Source organism: Lolium perenne, chromosome 3, assembly GCF_019359855.2.
Source record: "Lolium perenne isolate Kyuss_39 chromosome 3, Kyuss_2.0, whole genome shotgun sequence".
Classification (NCBI taxonomy): Eukaryota; Viridiplantae; Streptophyta; class Magnoliopsida; order Poales; family Poaceae; genus Lolium; species Lolium perenne.
The window spans coordinates 74,626,823-74,647,415 of NC_067246.2; the positions used below are offsets into that span (position 1 = coordinate 74,626,823).

General features: G+C 45.5%; 1 protein-coding gene and 1 non-coding gene across 3 annotated transcripts; one reads left to right on the forward strand and one right to left on the reverse strand.

Moving 5' to 3' along the window:
• The first annotated feature begins 11,317 nt into the window (after positions 1 to 11,317).
• On the forward strand, positions 11,318 to 11,420 carry LOC127346246 (U6 spliceosomal RNA). Its single transcript, XR_007879418.1, has one exon. It is a non-coding gene; the product is annotated as a U6 spliceosomal RNA (small nuclear RNA).
• A 490-nt stretch (positions 11,421 to 11,910) lies between these two features.
• Positions 11,911 to 18,878, reverse strand: LOC139829782 (cysteine-rich receptor-like protein kinase 44). 2 transcript variants are annotated; one of them, XM_051367346.2, is made up of 9 exons: positions 18,614 to 18,878; positions 17,638 to 17,909; positions 17,305 to 17,563; positions 16,532 to 16,760; positions 16,274 to 16,424; positions 15,941 to 16,159; positions 14,754 to 14,949; positions 14,380 to 14,580; positions 11,911 to 12,484 (listed from the first exon to the last, which is right to left on the reverse strand). In XM_051367346.2, the coding sequence occupies exons 2-9, from the start codon at positions 17,794 to 17,796 to the stop codon at positions 12,267 to 12,269; spliced, it is 1,632 nt and encodes a 543-aa protein (XP_051223306.1). In that variant the 5' UTR covers positions 17,797 to 17,909; positions 18,614 to 18,878; the 3' UTR covers positions 11,911 to 12,266. The 2 variants fall into 2 exon arrangements, with proteins under 2 accessions (XP_051223306.1, XP_051223304.1); XM_051367344.2 differs by having other exon boundaries at positions 18,583 to 18,878.
• Positions 18,879 to 20,593: the final 1,715 nt, after the last annotated feature.

Sequence of the window (20,593 nt, forward strand, 5' to 3'; positions counted from 1 at the left end):
CATTCCTGCTGTAGATGTAGCCATCATAACTTCATCTTGCTCAGTCGTTGTTACAAAATTTATAGCCTGCTACTATGTTGTTCATGCCAATTTTGTACTCCCTGAACATGTTGGTTTGCATGGGACTCGACAGTAGTAAGTCTGCTGTTTCATTCTAACATGCTCTGTTATATTGGCTGTTGGTATGCGGCATGCACTCTTTGTTTGCTTATTGTGCGCATTACAATGATCTTGTTATAACGACGAAATGATGAGTTCCAAATTCTTTGGCAAACAATATTGCAGTGTCTTTGCGTTTCCATTGTTGCTGTCTTAACTTGTAATGTCTTTGTTTCGTATATAGGTCTTGCATGGACAACTTAAAAGATTCTTTGGATCGCTTCATTGTATTATAGGTTTAATTACCATTCAATTTCTCTCGGGTTCTGTAATATTTTTCAAAGCCTTGCAGCTGATGTAATATTTAGTTAGTTTTTATAGTTCTTTCGCGCATTTTTCTTTGGTGCTTGTGGTAAGTGAGGCTATCCGACGAAATCAATCTTTGCGTAAATATTCTCAGTATCTAAATCACGAATTCCCATCCCTTAAACGGCCCAATTAAGCGAAATCACATATGTGCCGGCTCGCAAAATCCTAAAGCGCCTATTACGCCGGCATATAAACAGCAACTAAACGGGCTGGCCCACTTACTTATTGGGCCAGCCCACTTGATTTACTGTGGACCCCACACTCTAAGTGGGCCGGCCCACTTGCTTTAAGGTGGACCCCACCCACAACTGGGCCGGCCCACTAACTAGTTGGGCCAGCCCAATTGCTTTTGTGGTGGACCCCACATACTAAATGGGCCGGCCCTTTAAGACCAAAGTGGGACCCACCAGGGTTTTTGGCCCGGCCCACTCTCTTGTTGGGCCGGCCCACTTGCTATATGGTGGACCCCACATACTAAACGGGCCGGCCTTTTAAGAGGAAAGTGGGACCCACTTGTGTTTTTGGCACGGCCCACTAGCGTGTTGGGCCGGCCCACTAGCGTGTTGGGCCGGCCCACTTGCTATATGGTGGACCCCACATACTAAATGGGCCGGCCCTTTAACAGGAAAGTGGGACCCACCTGTGTTTTTGGCACGGCCCACTATCTTGTTGGGCCGGCCCACTTGCTATATGGTGGACCCCACATACTAAATGGGCCGGCCCTTTAACAGGAAAGTGGGACCCACCAGTGTTTTGGCCCGGCCCACTATCTTCTTGGGCTGGCCCACTTGCTATATGGTGGACCCCACATACTAAATGGGCCAGCCCTTTAACAGGAAAGTGGGACCCACCTGTGTTTTTGGCCCGGCCCACTATCTTGTTGGGCTGGCCCACTTGCTATATGGTGGACCCCACATACTAAATGGGCTGGCCCTTTAACAGGAAAGTGGGACCCACCGGTGCTTTTGGCCCGGCCCACTGGCTTGTTGGGCCAGCCCATTTGATCAAATGTGGACCCCACGTACTAAATGGGCCGGCCCGATAGCAGGAAAGTGGGACCCACATGCTAATTGGGCCGGCCCAATAACTTCTTGGGCCGGCCCAGTTGCCTTAATGTGGACCCCACTTTGTAAATGGGCCTGCCCGATACCAGGAAAGTGGGTCCCACATGTCTTGTGGGCCGGCCCTTTTGCCTGTTGACCGGTCAAACGAGTGCATTCGGCCCAGCCCACATGCCTAGTGGGCCGGCCCATTAAAGTTTTGACCAGTCAACTTTAGAGGTCAGGCCCGGCCCACGTAACTAATGGACCAGCCCAGCTATATAGTTGACCGGTCAAACTAAGTCAGCTGGCCCGACCCGCAAACTTAATGGGCCGGCCCGCTTAAGACGTGGCAGGCCTCGTGTGGGCCTACCATCTACCACGGGGTTTCAGCCGGTTAACGCCGTTAATCGCGCGATTAACGGCGTACGCCACATGTCGGTTGCATGACGTCGGCGATCAACGGGCTCCCGGAAACACTTGGGCAACGGTCCGATTTTCCGTGGCGGAAGGGCGCCCAAGCGCGACGGACCGAAAAAATCGTCGTAGGACTTTGCCTGACGCAGTTTCCACAACAGAACCCATATCGTCGGGTTAGGCCCATAGGCGACGAAAAATACCCCTTAGCGGACGATTTTGAGACGTTGTCTATCAGAACTTTTCTTGTAGTGAAGTAAGAGGCAGTGTGGATCTTTTGTAAAGAGTCAGTGTTGTAATTCTATAGACATGCCTTGGACCCGCATATGTTTCTGTTGTACCACTCTGAGCGATATAATACTAGTGGAACGGTGTTTCATTGGTGTTATATCAGACTTGCATACTACACCATGCAGTGGTATGCCGGGTCACCACACCGGGTGAGCAGGAAAACATGTTATACAAAAACTGTGATAACTTTTGTGTCCGGACCCCGATTGACATGGAACCAATTTTGTTGGAAATATGGAGACTCCTCACAGAACATTTTAGATGATTTTAGAGAGGGAGTCTCCCACCGTCAAGAAACGGTGAAGACGTCCAAACTCGAAAACGCAATAGAAGATGCATGCGGATTCCGTTTTCGATGAACTTGGGCTTGTTGTAAAGCTAGCAACAAGCTCAAGAACCTCACACAGAGAAACACCAAGAAGCAATAAGGATATGCAAAATATGCAAAGGATTGAGCTCCCTAAGACGATGTGATCAAGTTACTCAACCGAAAGCCCCTCTTAATAGTGCGGCTATCAATCCTATAATCCGGCCTCCCATCAACCACCTCGAGACCGGTAAAAGGAAAACCTATCAAGGTCATACCTTTGCCTTGCGCATCCCGCTTGATCTTGATGATAACATTTCAAGCTCTACACAAGCCGGAATGCCTCACTTGATCAATGTTGCTTAGTGAAGACTCACAAATGCTCCCCCATGCACTATGATGGGAAAGCTCCATTGATGCACATCTTCACATGTCCATTATCACCAAATGGACGGCAAGCTTCAAGCATGTGATCCACTCAAGATGCTCAACTTGAACTTGCCCAAATCAACCTTGTATCTTCTCATACTCACTTAAGATAGAGCATGGCTAATATTGAGTTCCACATAAGAACTCCATCTTCATTTCTTCTTCTTGATCATATCACATATATATATATATATCTTCATACCGATGATCTTGATGCCAATACACAAGGTATACCTTTATCTTCATGGCATCCATACTTGAATCCAACACATGGAGTACAAGTAGTACCTATGGAATATTCCTTCATATAAACTCAACGAAAACATTAGTCCATAGGGGTTATCATTAATTACCAAAACCACACATAGGGGCAATGTACCCTTATAGGGGGAAGAAGTAGGGGCCATAGTACGGAGAGCACTCGGGACGGTGGTACGCGATTTACCCAGCTTCAAAACACCTGCGCGAGGACAGGGCCTACTGCTGCTTGTCTGGAATTATCTGGGCGCTTTCGCGTTGTTACAATGAGTTGTGGTTGTGCCTCTAGGGCTCCCAGGATCCGGCTTATAAAGGCGCCCGGATCTAGGGTTTCTACGGAGAGTCCTAGCCGGAATACAAGAGATGTAACTACGAAATATTACATTGTCGTGCCCGTCAAGGATCCACCTAAATCTAGCTAACCGCCATGGATCCGGATGCTTCATGGGCCTTCATGGTCGTAGGTCGATTGGGACCCGTCTCCCGTTCTTGGGCTAGACTTCATCCATCTTCTATCAACAACAATTGGGCCGCCCGGTGGGCCATATGCCTCACCACCATCTGTGGGCCACCCGGGCTTGCCGGATCTGGACCATGTCATTGGCATACCTATAAAGTATACCCACAACAGTAGCCCCCGAAGTTCTTCAAGATTCGTCATTCCTCCGCCTAACTCCTCTTGATCCGAAGAGAATCTCGAAGAGCTTCCAAACTTAATCGTTTCCGACCTCATTCAACCGGAAATCATTCGTTCTTCTGTAACGGTAACTTAGCAGAATATTCACCCAACATTTCGCTAATCTCCTTTTTTCCCGCGCAAAATTTTCTTAAGTGCGAATCTTTGCCTCGAGAATCGGATCCATGTAGTCAGGTCACCGTCACTTCAGATTCACCGATTCTGAGTAGGACACGTGGCGGAAATGTAATGGTGCGACCCTTGCTTTCCCACCGTAGGATCCGGCTCACGAATCTCCACGCGAGGCCTATATATACCCCGATTGCGCGGTCATTCTTCACTTTTCATCTCTCCTCACCTCATCATCTTCTACCTCCCGCTCGCGCCGCCCACCAGATCTGACGCCGATGAACTCCTCCTCAAAAAGCTTCAAGCGTTGCCGCTCCTAGGCTCTCCTCGTCGTGAGCTGCACGTGTTGAACGGGAAATCGTCTCCGCCGCCGATCCGTGGTCTCGCCGGAGCTCTGCGCGCCAAACTAGCGAGCTAATCCACCGTCGGCATCACGGGCAACCGCCACGCCATTGCTGGTAAACCCACCGGACTCGTAGACGATGATGATTAGTAGGATCCGGTAACTTAAGTATTCATTACTATGCATGCAGCCGGAAACATGTCCGAAAATACTACTAAGTGCACAGATAGTTCTCCGAGTAGCCCTCCACCAAATCAAGCGGAACCAGTTTTCATCGAACCAATTGCATTCCTGCCTCCGAACATTTCCGACACGCGCTTAGCTCAACCCTATTCCACCTCTTCCAGCAATTTCCTCGGTCGGATCCCGACAGCGCAAGAGATCGAGGCGGAATTAGAAGGGCAAGCTCGCATGGCCGGGAAAGTTCAAGAAGTGGAAGCAAGCAAAGCTTCAAAGGCTCGGAGCCGCGATGGGGAAAAGGGCCAATGGAGGCCCTGCGACGTCACCTATTCAGAGCTCGAGGCCTTCGAGATGGAAGGCTTCGTGGCTCCGGGTTCCTAGAAGTTCTCCAAAGACTCCAGCACCCCGGCTCCGGAACCTGACGAGCGGGTCTTCACCAAAGCATGGGTGGAGCGAGGCCTCTCCCTTCCGCCCTCAGAGTTCTTCTTATCAGTGCTTAGCACTTACGGACTCCAACCACATAATATCTGCCCCAACTCGTACCTCCTACTCTCCAACTTTGCCACGCTCTACGAATGCTTTCTCGGAGTTCGCCCGGATGTCCGGCTCCTCCAATTCTTCTACATGGTGAAGAAGGAGAGAAGGACAAGAAGATGGTCAACTGCGGAAGCATGACCTTCGTGCTCCGTGCACAGAGGGTGTTTCCGCCTCTATCGTCGCATGAATCCATCCGGTATTGGAATGCCGGATGGTTCTATCTAAAAAACCTATATGTTCCGAACTGCCACGACGACCTCCCCACCTTCACCAACAAACCTCGGGAGGAGCTTCCCAGCTAGAGCCATATTCCAAACCTCTCCCAGCATCCGGAGTTGGACAGAATGGCCCAGAGAATTTCATGGCTAGTCCATAATGATTTGACCGGAATGGACCACACGCTGAGCTGGTTTACCCGCCGGATCTAGCCACTCAAGCACAATGAGCGGCTAATCTGTGAGTACTCTGGGGTGGATGATTCGCTGCGGGCGACCAAGTATAACTTGCCTACGTATTCTCTGAATAAGAGGATTCGGACACTCGTGAAGATCCCCTGCGGCCAAGTAGTCCCGGAGATTATCAAGGATATCTACGTCAACAACACATTCCCTCCGTTACGTCTTGTACTTAGTCAATTTTGCTTTCCATATTTATATGCTTCTCTCATTTCCAGCTCAACTCTTCGGCGGAGGAAGATCTAAGGGTTATTTTCCGGACCCCTGACACGGAGAAGGTGGAGGAGAACCCGGAGGATGATGAGGAAGGGGAAGAAGAAAGTGCTCCCAAAAGGAAAGCTGCTCCCGCCCCTCCAAGCGCCCTCGCGGCAAGGCCTCCGGAACCGAAACAAGGGCGATTGGAGAAGCCTCCACCAAGAAGGCCAGGACTGCTCCCTCGAGCGCCAAGCACTGCGACTCCAGGAAGGCGGACCGTGAGCGCATCAAGATGCTCGCCAACGTCGGAAAAGCAACGCGCCCCATTCTTCCCGGAGCCTCGTGATTTTTGGACCATAGCCTCTTAATTTTGTCAGGTTTGGACTTGATACTTACTCTATCTCTTGGTGCAGGAGCCAAAAGTTGTCACTTCAAGGGTCACGACCCAGAAACCGATCACGCGCTTCATGAAGACATCTCCGGCCGTTGGCCCCAACACTCTTGTACCACCAAGTGTCTCTACCGCTGCTCCTCCCCCATCTCCGCCTGAACCTCAGCTGCCTCCCAGCCCCGCTGCCGGAAACCAAGCTCAAACGGAAATAATTCCGGTGAGCAGTGGGCAAAAAGGCGGAAGCTGCTCCGCTACCAAGCGGGCTGCGCCTGAGGAGGCCAAGGACAAGGAGGAGGCAGAAGTCACTTCTGCTGATAAGGCTGAAGCTACGGCTCATGATGCCATTGTATTTCAGAAAAAATTTGGTGATCCGACTGACCTCACTTCCACGCCTAGGGCGTATGCCACCAAGTTCTTCCATAAGCTCACAGAGGCGGAAAATGGACTCTCGAGCAGGACCTGCTGAACGCCATGCTTCAGAAAGCATGGGGCAAAGCTGATGCTCAATCTTCCGAGATGGAGCAGTTCAAAAAAGATTCCGGCGAGTTTCTCGACCAGCTTCTCTGCAAGCGCAAGGTAAACCAAACTCCCAGTAGACCCCAAGTATCTAGGCGGAAAATAATCTTTTTAGTTTGCACCTTGATACTTTTGAGTGAACTATCCTGAAATTTTTAAAGTGTCGTAGTAGCCCCCAAGCATCATGTCGGAAATATTTCCGGCTGTGATGCTTCAAAAAGAACTACACTTTGTTTTTATCGGAACTTATTCTTGTTATTTTTAGGAGCAACGAGCTTTGCACTTTGAGCTGCACAGGAATATCGCTCTCCAACGCCGCGTAACTATGAAGCAGGCGGATCGTATTCATGATGCGAACGAGAGGATTAAGGAGCTGGAGAAGAAACTTGAGGAAGCCCAAGGTATGTCTCTGACCACCCCTATGTTTTTCAATCTTTCGCCTTGTGCTGCTTATGACATTATTCCGTTGGTCAGGTGCCTCTACCTCCCTAGCCAATGCCTCTTCAGAGCTCGAAAGCTTGCGCTCCGCCTACAAGGACTTAGAGGCAAAACTGAAGGTGGCGGAGGAAAAGCAGAAGCGCGCTGAAACCCAACTGGCCGAGAAGAACTCGGATTTTATTAGAGAAAAGGCTGACTTGGTTGCGAGGCATCAGAAAGATGGCACTGTGATAAAGGACCTTTAGACTAGTGTGAAACATCTTCGGAACTATATGGATACAGCGGAGCAGGCATGGGACCTGCTCAACGATGATATCATGGGTAAGATTCCAGACCCTCAAGCTGTACCTTTCTCCGCATAGGCAAACTGTACTTGTTTTCTGAGTATTTTTCTTTGTTAGGACCGCTTGGCTACGACGAGGCTCATCGCGAACTATTTCCGCGCGATGATTTGATCAAGCTTGCCGGAGATGACGTCAGGGATCTTCGTATCCCGGAAGATCTGCCATAATTTGGGGATCAAGGACAGTAGAACCTGCGATGTCTGCGAGCTGATCAAGAAAATTGATGTGCTGCCGGAACTGGTCGTCGACCTTCAAGCCTCCTCCGCCCGCGGCGCTGCGCAGATGTCTCTTTCCATGTGCTTGGCCCATGCCCCGACTCTCGATATTGACAAAGGTACCATGGGAATTTCGAAGGATGCCAATGCGAATAAACTTCTCGATGCATGCGCCGGCTACAATACTCGAATCGCGCGACGGATACGCCACGATAAATTTTATGATGAGGTCGTGCTTCTTGCTGATGAGGCCCTTGAGGCGGAGCTCGAAAAGAAGCGTCAAGCGGAAGCAAGACCTACCGAATCCAAAGGTGGTAGCTGGTTTACATGGACCAGTTCGAAAGATGAAGAAAAGAGCAGGGCTAAGGGCGGCGACGGGGAGCCTTCTTCTCTGGCGAAGGATGCGGAGGGTACTTATTCTCCGACTAAGGGATCTGAGTAACCCCTTCTCCGACTAAGGAAGCAGAGAAGTAAAAACCTGTTCCTACGAAAAAAAAACATGAACACTGCATCATTCGGCCCCGTCGAGGGTCTGTAATATAAACTTATTTTGAAGTAGTTAGGACGAAACAATGCAAGTATTGGGCGGAAAAAACTTATCCTGTTATCCGTTTTATATAATACATGTTTCGTTGAGTGCTAGTTTCTAAGTTTTCCGACTATGCTTATTTGAACTTCCACGAGCCGGAAGACATTTAGCCAGAAACAGTCGCGGACGGCAACGAAGCCTAGTGGCGATCCGTCAATAACCGCGGAAACAAGCCCCCAACCGAGGTGCCGTAAGTCACTACTAGGAATCCATAAGTTCACAACGAAAACTCATTCACTAGAAAACTTAAGCTCACGTCCTAATAGACGATTTTGAAAATCACAACTTTTCTACACGCCTAGGCGGAAACTTCCAGCTCTGCGGTTTTAGTCGGAAAACATACACGATCCAAAAATGAACAGTAAAAGGAGGTAAAGGGCTCAAAGAGTGAACCATATGATTTGTTTCATTGATCATGTATAACCTGCTAAGAGTAGAAATGACGTAGTTGTTCTATATTCCAAGGGTGATCTATTTCATCGTATACGTCACCCGGATCCATCCTTTTTCGTTTCTTGGACCAGTTTGCTGGTCTATTTTTGAACTCACGAGCCTCCACGAGATAGTAGGATCCGTTGTGCAGTACTTTGCTAGCGATGAACGGTCCTTCCCACGGAGTTTGCAGCTTGTGATCCTTTACTTGCCGAAGGCGGAGAACCACATCCCCTTCCTTAAACGAATGATTCCGAACTCGACGACTATGATAGCATCAAAGTGTATGCTGGTAGATGGTAGAGCGTTGGTCAGCTAATTTCTGATCATCTTCGAGCAAGTCCACAGATAGCTGTCGGGCCTCGTCAGCATTTTCTTCGTTGTAGGCGGAAACTCGCGGAGAATCATGGATGATATCGGAGGGTAGCACTGCTTCGGATATGTATACTAGGAAGAAAGCTGTGAAACCAATTGATATGTTCGGGGTTGTTCGTAAACTCCACAAAACATAATCTAACTCTTGCGCCTAAGATCCGGCTACGCGTTGCAGCGGTTCTTCAAGGCGTGGTTTGATTCCGGCTAGTATGAGGCCATTGGCCCGCTCAACCTGTCCATTAGACTGTGGATGAGACACATATGCTAGGTCAAGCCGGATCCCAACGTCGTGACAATACTTCTTATGTTCTCCCTACGCAAGGTTAATGCCATTATCTGTAATGATGTTGTGTGGAACGTCGTATCTTACCACGAGGCTGATGACAAATTTTAGTGCCGTAGCACCATCGGCTTTTCTCACTGGGTTTGCCTCGATCCACTTTCTGAACTTATCAATCGCGACCAGGAGGTATTCAAAACTACCAGGAGACGATTTTTTTCAGTTTACCGACCATATCGAGCCCCTACACCGCGAACGGCCAAGTGATAGGGATGGTCTTCAACTCTTGAGCAGGTGCGGTTGGTTGAGTGGCGTAGTACTGGCAACCCCAACAAGTTTTCACTACTTTCTCCGCATCAGCTTTCGCTGTTAGCCAGAAAAATCCTTGTCGATAAACTTGTGCAACGAGAGATCTAGGAGCGGCGTGATGCCCGCAGTCGCCAGAATGAATCGCTCTCAGTATTTCAATGCCATCCGCATTTGACACACATTTTTGGAAAACTCCGTCTGCGCTTCTTTTGTAGAGCTATCCACTAATTACTGTGTAGAACTTTGCTCGCCTGACAATCTGTCGCGCGAGGACCTCGTCCATCGGCAACTTGTGATCCACCAGGTACTCCAGGAAAGATCTGGTCCAAGACAGAGTGATTACCATCACCTCATTAGCCGGAGACATAGCCACATCTGGGTTTTTTGGGTTAGCGCCCTTTACAGAGGGTACTCGTAGGTGCTTCAGGAAAATTCAGGGTGGAATAAGTTTTCGGCCGAATCCGAGCTTGGATAGCATGTCTGCAGTTGTGTTGTCGTCTCTTCTGACGTATTTGACTTCTTATCCGAGGAATCATTTTGTGATCTCATCAACTTCGTCTCTGTAAGCTGCCATGACGGAATTCCTGTCATTCCAGGTTCCGGCTACTTGCTGTGCCACTAGGTCGGAATCTCCGCAACATATGATGTGCTTGATCTCAATCTCCTTTGCGATGCGCAGTCCATGTAGTAGAGCCTCGTACTCCGCCATGTTATTGGTAGCTTCAAAATGAATCCGTTATCAGGGTGTCGGTAGTTATTTAACATAAATCATCACTCCCAAATAGTAATTTCTCTACGGTGGCATTTTCTTACCGGTAATTTTCAAGTATGCAGAAGCAGCAAATCATCGGTATTTTTCAAATATGCACTCGCAGCAATCTGCAATCTTCAGCAATAATTTGTCGATGGTAATTCTCCATCTATAGTTGCCTTCTTCAATAGAACCTTCATGGTTGTGCTACGGTAACCGCGAGAAATAAAATATTGCAGCATTTGCTGCCTCTGCTATTCAAAAATAATGTTAATACCTTATGTTAATCGCCTCACGATCGCAGTACGAGAATACTACTACCGTCTTCCACAGCTATTTCGACACACAAAAAAACTAAATTATCCATCATCTCTTTTATTCAAGTAACAAATATTATTACTCTTTATTAATTTCCTCATGATAATAACCCTACGGGCACGGCGGGTCGCCGTGCAATACTTCCTAGTCAATCATCAATGGCTGCTCTTACATAAAGTCCATTCAGTTCTATCAGCAAAACAGTGTACGCCATACTCCATTTTGCTCAAAATATTTCGGCAGGTCCATGTTACACAACTGTGCCGAGCTGCACTTGGGATACAGATGTTTTTTCCAGGATGGCTACGCTACGCACGGGTTTATCCTCCTCGATGGTCTCCGGATGGATTTCGATAGGCTTCTCCGTCCGTGATTTCAATAGCGTGTATCGAGCTGAGGGCTGAGGCACACTCGCGCGGAACCATAATTCACCGTCTTGAAGCAGGCCTTGTCCCACCTCGCTTCCTTAGATGGGCCGACTGAGCAGGATCCATCCGGCACACAGATATGGCCCAATATCTGCTGGCGGGATCCCTTCGCTCCTGGGGCTGCGGGGCGACCCTTTGTTTAGTCCCACCTCGGCAAGCCACGGAAGTTTTGACCAGTTTATAAGCTGCGCCGTTGCAGAGGCATTGTCCCTTCGGGGACATCTGATAAAATTGGAACGATACAGAGAAGATTAGCATGGCCCCTGCGCAAGGATGACACGCACAAATCGAGAAATGGTCCAAATTTTTTCGAGTTTTTGCGCCCTGGTCCCTGGCATCTTACAGATATGCCCTGCTCCTTCTTTCTTCGCCCCAGGTTGGTCCTTAACACCTAAAAATAGGCCCTCTCGCTGTTACTTTTCTCTTCTAACAAGTCCTAGACATTGCCGAAAGAGAAGTTCCCGTGAGGAAAGCTTTTACACATGGTTTTTTGATAGTGCATTTTGCTCTGCCTCTCTGGTGGTTCAGTCCAAGTGTCCAACAAGACATTTTCTTTTTTACTTCGGCCAGAAGCGAGAGTAATGCCAGGGCCGTTCTTCTGTGCTGGATGCACGTAGCTAGGTAAAAACAGCGTACACCTTTTCTATGCATCAATGCATGTATCTGCAGAGATGATGCTTCAGAGATTAACTCCAGAGGCACTATTAGAATTATTCAGTCATGCAGAGTGATCAAGCAAAGCAGAAACTATCTAACTCTTTCTCACCAATCATCAACCGTCACAAGCCAAGAGAGTTGCTACTAACATGGAGTCCATTTTGTTCGATCGTCTGATCACTGTAGACCGTAATTCAAAACTCAAAGTATTTCGGGCGATCCATATTACATGCCTAGTGCCACAGCCGTACTGCAGTTTTATTATACATGAACAAATGGGCATAAAACTATACAATCTACACAAAGGCTAGACCACCAGCTTCATCATATCTGATGAGTGATGACGCTAGACTGCTGTGGCAAGAACAGTATACTATTCTGAGTACATTTAACAGAAATATCTGACGAGCAGTTTCAAAGGAAAATCGTGTATCAATATGGCAACAAGCCAACAATGAGGTCGAGGTTTTTTATCTCGTAGGCCGACCTGTCAAACTTCTAGCTCCAATCCAATGGACGTCGAAGAGAAGATGAAATGACCGATATGTCAAACCTCGTGTCCTCCTTGAATGCCTTCAAAACCAAGTCCTGCAGATCATGAAACTTCCTCTTCAAACTGCGTTTATCTCTTCCAAGCAAAGCTGGTTCAGTTTCACCATCCATCACCTTGTCCAGCGCACTCGAACAGCGCGGGAAGTAGCGTTTGCCCAACTCAACTGGTATATAAACATTCAGCTTGGAGTTAGCCGAGATCCATAGACTTGATAAAATGTCGTTTTATAGTTGAATCCCGAAAAATTATGCACAAGTGCAACACTGGGTCAACCGGCAACACACACACAACAACAGGGCGTGGGGCAATACTAAGGATGGGCCAACACATCTAAAGACTGGGCCAATTAGTGGTAGTGGACCATTTTTTAATAAATCCTGAAGAAATTTGAGAGAGAAGGCTGGGCCAAGGTCCGGTATGGCCTCCACTATGCGCCGCCCCTAACAACAAGGCTAATCAACAGATATTCAACCTTTTGTACTCCGTAGGCGGAAGAAACACTAGCCTACAAGCTCCCTTCCCTACATCCCCTCCCTCGGCACCGCCGGTGGTCCGGGGTGTTCACGGCAGCGACGAGGCATCCACCCATCCGCGCGCTTGGTCTGGTGGAGGCGGGGAACACCCTGTGCGCAAGCGGGCCGACGAGGCCATGGTGGCGCTGCTAGATGGTGACGGCGCAACTCCCTGAAGTCCCTTCCGGCGGGGAGAGGCCTGGACAAGGTAGGACGAGACACGCGGCCACAGATGGTGTTCCCAGGTCTCGTCAAGTCCATGGGCCGGGGTCGGGTGCCCAGATCTGATGAGGGGGTCTAGATGCCGGGGCGGTAGCCTTGGAATGGTGGAAGCTACACTTTAGGCTAGCCATAGTGCTAATTAACGAGGAGAGAGGAGATTAGAGTAACATAGGTAGATACTGTATCATAGCGCATGTCACGAGAAAAGTTAATGGCAAACAATCTTGTGCACAAATTTGCATTGAGATTCTAAAAAGCAATAAATATAGCATGAATATGATACTACTTCATGATACTAACCACTATAGAGATAGTATCATACACAAGTATCATATGCATGATAGTACTACATGATACTTATCACTATGACCAGCCTTAGTGTGCAAGAGATCCACCATGTTGCTTAGGTGCTGACAAGTGTCCATGGCCGTGAGGGCGGTGCAGTGTCGGAAGAGCAGCATGTTGGGGCGGTGGTGTGGTAGCTGTTTAGGCGACATGTTGTCCGTTGTTCTGGAAGCAGAGTCGTTAATGCTGAGGGGAAACCCTTGTCCGGTCTAGGGCCAGGCGCTCTCTCTCTCTCTGTTTCCTTTGGTGCTCCGTGTGAAAATCCATGACCTTTCTGATCGGGCGGTGGTGGCGCTTTGGCGACGTGTCCTTTCTTGAAGACGTCATCTTGGAGCCCGCGTTGTGCGGTTCATCAGAGTTTGGGTTCATCGAAGTTGTGTGACGGAGTTTGCGGTAAGATTCTTGTCGAGGAGAGTTGGCGGCCATGAGGTATTTTTTATGGTTTGGCTGATTCACCTATCGATGCACGGGTATGAGCTCTAGGCTCTAGGGAGAGCCTTTTAGCTGTGAACCCACTAGGTTTTTTTTTAGTAGGCCGGCTTGTTTGAGCTTCTTAGCTTCATTTGTGCCCTGAGCTTGTGTGTGTGGGCGCGGTTATTTGTAAGCTGGTTTCAACATCTTGTATCTTTCGCCGATGTTGCCATTGTTAATTTAACGCAGGGCTATGGCCTTGTGTTAAAAAAACATCCAATTTTCGCTCTTCAGTTCATCATATCATATGGATTATCACACTTAAATAAAGAGCATAAAAGAGCAAAATTTTCCATCATTCATGAACTAATGTTGTGTCGACAATAGTACAATATTCCATTTGATGTGCAAGACTGCTTTTCAAGGGGAAATATGGGATTTCAACTAGAACCCTCAACTTTCTTGTCCAGAATGTTACAAGCAGGTAAGCTAAAGAAGTGACTATCACTAGATTTAAAATACAGATAATATAAAAGCGCATTATATACAAAGCGAAGCTGTGACTAACCAGCACGGGAGAGGGCTCTGATCCGACCTAAGTGTGCATCCTTCATTTGGAAAGGAGTTTTATTTAGATTAACAGTTCCCCATTGTATCTCCGGACGTGGATTTGCACCAGAAGCAAGTGGAAATTCCAAAGTACAATCCGCTTGAGCAATTTGCATTGCCGTTTTTGCCTCAGGTGGAAAAAACATCCTCGCCAAAGCAACTACATATCATAAAAGTAATTGTGTCAAAAAACAAGTTCCAAGAGAACAAAAATTAACACATTGACACATTGACGGGGTGCGGACAGAGAACTTCACTCAACATGCAAAACACTACCATCTGCAAACCAAACAAATAATCTTGATCAGTCCACGATTTGTAGATGAACATTACCTCGGTTTTCGAGGTATAGTAACTTTCCACGTTGACAGTCAACAACCATTGCAAGAAAAACTGATGCTTCTTCAACTAGTGGATCCCTTCTTTTAGCTTCCCCAAAAAACTCGATACATAATGTATTTTTAGGAGACAATTTTCCTTCTTCAGGAACTCCAAAGTAATCCTTGTGCCTTCTGAGTCCCTTTGAGATCTTGGGGAGAAGATAAATATAAATTTGACATCGACGGTCTAAAACGGACAAGTCACACTACTAGTTTATATTGAAAACTTGAAATATATTTATAAACCAAACAAAAAAATACACACGCTGAAAGTATCAAAAAAATGTGCATGTGAGTTTCAAGTATGTATTCTATCCAATAATGATATAGCCAAAATTTTAGTAGTTTACGCAGCAACTTGTAAGAAACTGGACGAAGCAACATCAATTTCAGCCCTAAGGATCAACCTTACATTTAATACAACCTCTGGAAATATAAAGACATAATGTCGCCACAGAATTCTTTTTGTGTCAAACATGCTTATGTGAGACTGCACATGATTAATTACCTATCTAAGGTTTGATTTTACTAGATGAACATGCAATATCTATTTAGGCCACCATTTCAAGTAAATTTACTGTAGGTATCACAATGTTCTTTAGCAATACATCACTTGTTCTAGTTGTACATTAGGGGAGTAATTATTTAGGAAGTGAGCAAATTTCTGCATATGAACCTTATCGATGTTGTGCCTACTTGAACTTACTTGAGAAAAAGGCTTTGATGTTGTTGACAGGTATCAAAAGGAAAATTTGGCTTCGAACTTTTCTTAGAAAAAATACACCATCCTAGCATAGCAAATATTGAATTAAATATGACCTCAGCCAGCCAAAAGCTTTGTAGAGCCTCAACTCTTAAGGAGACTTAAAATGGTCGAAAAGTTTCAGCAGCCAAGATACTTGATGGCTAACAGCTAGGATGCTATTCTCAATAATAAATTGGTTCTGGTAGTAGTGTTCATTAGCGTTTCTAATATTGTAGATATACATATCAAAATACAATATTTTGTGAACTTTAAGAGGTTATGAATTATGATGATATTTTCGAGCAATTTGTGCACTTTAAGAGTGACAAATAGTGCATGTTTTTTTTGACAAATAGTGCATGTTTCACAAATGCATTACTCTCAATAGAGCGTACCTGGTCTGCTGATGGCATTGCCTCACTGCTAGTGCTACAATCTGAACTTTCCAATCCCTGAAGCATCTCGATAATTTTTGTTGTTGTAGGTCTCTTGGTCCAGTCAGGACTCACGCATATTAGACCTATCTGAATGCATCTTTTTATTTGTTCGCAATCTACTTCTATCTTTGTGTAACCCTGTGCTTTTTTCAGCGTCTTTCTCCATTTTTTAAGTTCCTGCAAAATCAGAACGAGAATCTAGAATGTCACTGTGCAAAGATAAAACATAAGTACATAAGATGGTCGACTAAAAAGGAATCAATCGTGAAAAATGAAATGCAATTCCCATACAAGCTCTATAAAGCCCTCTAAAGATGCTTCAGCAACACTTGGGTAGTTCCTGTCTCCAATTATTAGCTCCATGATTATCACGCCTAGACTGAATATGTCTGACTTAGGTGTGATTGTACCTTCATGGATGTATTCTGGTGCCATGTAGCCACTGCATTACAGCATGAGTGAAATTTGTAGTGGTGAAGAGACTAGAGAAAACAAATATTCCAGATGATGACTTGAATAAACAGGATTACAAATAAGCACTAAACTTACAATGTACCAACACGATTTGGACTAGAAATAGTTTGATGCTGATCAAGCAGTCTTGACAGCCCAAAATCTGTAATTTTTGGTGCTAACTTGTCATCAAGCAATACGTTTGCGGGCTTTAGGTCCAAGTGAATAATAGGATTATCAATTTGCTCGTGAAGGTAGTGCAAACCATTGCAAATCCCCTTGATTATTTTGTAACGCCTGTGCCAATCAAGTTCAGAGGATCCATCTGCATTTGTTACCAAAAGGAGAGCATATCACATAAAACCTGTTGTTACAGATGCTGTGAAGGTGGTCTATTGTATCAAGGCAAGGGCAGCGGCCGGGGAGGAGTCCATGAGAGAGAAGAACAGTAAAACGGCGAGAGGGCATTAGGACAGTACATGATTATTGAAGAGTCTAGTTATACTAGCGAAGATCTAAGAAGTCCAGCCATATTAAAAAGATGTCATGCCTCTACATTTGAGTAAAGCAAGAACCGTCAATCTATTCTCCCCAGTCATTCTCTCGTCTAGCCTATGTCTATCAAATCCCTTACAGGCATGACGTCACAGCTATCTTCAACATGGTAATTGTCCTGTTCTTGTCTATCTTCACGCCAGTCCTTTCTTATTCAAACAGATATCAGCACCACATATCGATATGTTGTAACATTCGTAGCATATCAGAATAAAATTCAGTTTTTAGGAGCTATGCTCAACCACGCAAATTACAATCTTAGAAGAAGACAAAAAACTTAGAAAGAGTACATGTTCCACATTGAATTGTCATACCTGAAAGATACCCATCAAGGCTTCCTTTGGGGAGATACTCCAAGCAGAGCAACATTTCTGAACTCTCCGCAAAAACCATCTTCCCTTCGTAATTTTCAAAGAACTTCTTTGTTTCATAGCAGTAGCCCATAAATCGGACAACGTTCGGGTGATTAAGCCTCATAAGATGGTGAACCTCATTCTCAAATAAACTCTGAGCGCGCACCATTGATGGTTCTAGCCTCTTCACAGCCATTATCTCCCCACTTTGTAACAAACCCTGTTTATAATCTATTGTTAATATGGATGGGTTACATATGTCTGGAAGACTAAATGGACATGTTTTAATCTTACCTTGTATACCATGCCAGTACCACCTTCACCAAGTAGTCGCTCATATGAGAAGTTGTCTGTGATCTCTTTCAAAAATTGTAATGGTAGAGCGCGTGGTTTTGAACATTGATCATGCAGCATGCTCTCCAGGCTACCATATTTGCTAGACTCGCCGTACATTTATTAATGCTCGAAATACACAAACACTTTCAGAAGCTAGCAAACGTATCTTTTCCTTCCGCAGAGTGGCATATATAGTGCCCTCAATGAATCGTGGAGCCAAAACGAGAGAGCTGCAGAAGAGAGTCCAAAACAAAATATAAGAATGTAAGAAATAATTTCAGACTTGAAAAAATGATCTTTTACCATGTCTTATAAAATTTCCCCTCAATACTAAGGTTTATAATTATAAAAATACTACTCCCTCCATTCACTAATGTAATACCTTTTAACTTTTTTGTAGATACATGTATGTAGACATGTTTTAGTGTGTATGTTCACTCATTTTGATCATATCTAGCCTATTTTCAAGTATCTCAAAGACCTTACATCAGTGAACAAAGGAAGTACTGTTCTAACATGCTTTGTGGTGTTTGGCTCTAACAATAACAAATATTGCAGATTTGGAAGCCGTAGTATCCTCGAAACTGCTTTCTTTTTGAAGTATTGTTGGAAAAAAATGGCTTGCCCCTCTTTTTTACCAAAACTGAGGATATAAAAAGCAGAAGTGTTGCTTGGCCGGACACTGAAATACTGTGGTATTGATATACTGGCTTTGAAAAAACGGAGGTTTTAAACAGAGCAATTTCAGAGATGTATTCTCGACAGCTGCATCGAAGCACGATCTTGATTTCCATCTGGTTCCAGGTTTAAACGCGATCTAGAATCTACAGCTCGCATGAGGATTCTGACGATTGAAGAACAGCCGCAAGGAAATCAAGAGAATTAACGGAGAAGAAAGCACACCACGGTCCACGAGGGAGGTCGCCGTCGTCACCTGCCGTCGCCGATGACTCGCGCTGCCACAACACCGCCCGCGGAGTCGCTTCTTGGGTCGGGGGTTGCCGGAATCTTGCGGCTGGGAGTGGGAAGGGAATGTAGAAAAATGCAGGACACGGCTTCTCTGCAGGTAAAGGCAAGGTCTTGTGAGGAAAACTTTGCCGAAAGCCACGACAGCCACAAGATGACTAGACTTTGAACCCATGGTCGGATTCTTGAGCTAAGCAAGTTTAGGCAGGTGAAATTTCGGAACCATGGTTACATGTTAGGCAGGTGATTGTACTACCCAGGGGCCCTGCAGAGCTGCTGCATTGCGTTATCGGTACATGGTTTGTTTGTTTTTGGAGGTGAGTTTGCTCTGCGTCGGTAGTTCAGTCCAACAAGACATTCTTCACTTCGGCAAGGAACAATTAAATGAAGGCTGTTCTACTGTGCCAGCGCGGTAATGGGGTAAAACGAGTGCGGATGTTTGGGTCAGGAGCGACATGGAGCTCTTTTTTGAACGGTTCAATAATGGCAATTTGAAGTTTCAGAATATTCGGGTAAAAAATTCTAGATATAGAAAATGATGTAATCTACCAACTGGAAAATATCTCACCTAGAAATATTCAGTATTTGGGGCTGCAGAAAAATGACAAAATCCGACAGCTCATATTAAGTACTACGGGTTGAGATTTTTCACGTTGGTAGAGTAGAACATTATCCATGTCCAGATTTTTTTTGAATTTTTGAAACTTTGAAATTATGATTTCAAATTTCTGGGTAAATAAAGGCCTCCATGATACCCGAGCTCCAAAGCGAATTTCTAGGTAAAAAACAGGGTTCTTTTCACTTTTTAGTGGTAAAAATGCTTCAGGCATTAACTAAAGAGTACTACTTATTCAGTCCTTATTTATGAAAGGGATAAGTACTTATCCAGTCCGGCAGAATTATCAGATAAAGCAGAAACAATCTACTACTCTTTCTCATCAATCATCAAAGTCAGAGGCCAAGACCTGCTACTGCATGGAGTCCATTTGTTCGATCAACAAAATACTGTAGAACATAATTCAGAACTCAGGGATTTTCAGCGGTCCATATTACACATCCACGGCAATACTGATCATGCAAAAATGAGCATAACTAGGAGATCTACAGGGCTAAGCCAACAGCATCATCCCTACCCCTATCTGACCATGATGCTAGACTGCTAGTACTATTTTGAGTGGGTTAAATGGAAAAGAAGCATCTTTTCCATACAAAAGAGGAACATAAGAATAAGAAAATCTGACGAGCATTTTCAGCCAAAAAATCAGCTATCAATATGGAAAGAATGGGCCAAGGTGCTCATCTCCTTGGCCGAACTGTCAAATCACCCTGCTCCAATGCACGTCGTCGTTGACGATGATGAAGATGAAAGGGCCCACCTGCCAAAATCCTCCTGGTCCTCGTCGAATACCTTCAGAAGTAAGTTCTGCAGATCAGGGAGCGCTTACCGAGTTCAACTAGTATAAACATTCATCTTGAAATTAGTCCAGATCCATAAACGTGGTAAAATTCTCATTCTTATAAATATATAACGAAAAAGGTTTTGCACAACTATGTCACATCATGAACGGATCCAGAAATTTTACTTTAGGTGTTCAAATTTCAACTAAAGGTAAAAAGCTGGAAATTGTCTGTGCCTTCACACCAATGGAAGTATAAATTTGAGATTTGAGCATCATTTGGACAACAAGTGTGGCGTATACATGTTAAGAAATACGGCAAACTGATACATATGTCAACCATATATTATATATATGATTTTTTTGCAGGAATTTTTGGGTGTTCATCTGCACACCCTGGACCAACTGGAGATCCGTCCCTGCGTCACACAAGAAAGACTAATGTCAAGTGTACATTTGCTCTAAACATCTACTCCTTCCGAATCCATATTAAGTGTTTCTGATTTAATATAACTTTATACTAAATCAGAGACCCTTATTATGGACGGACG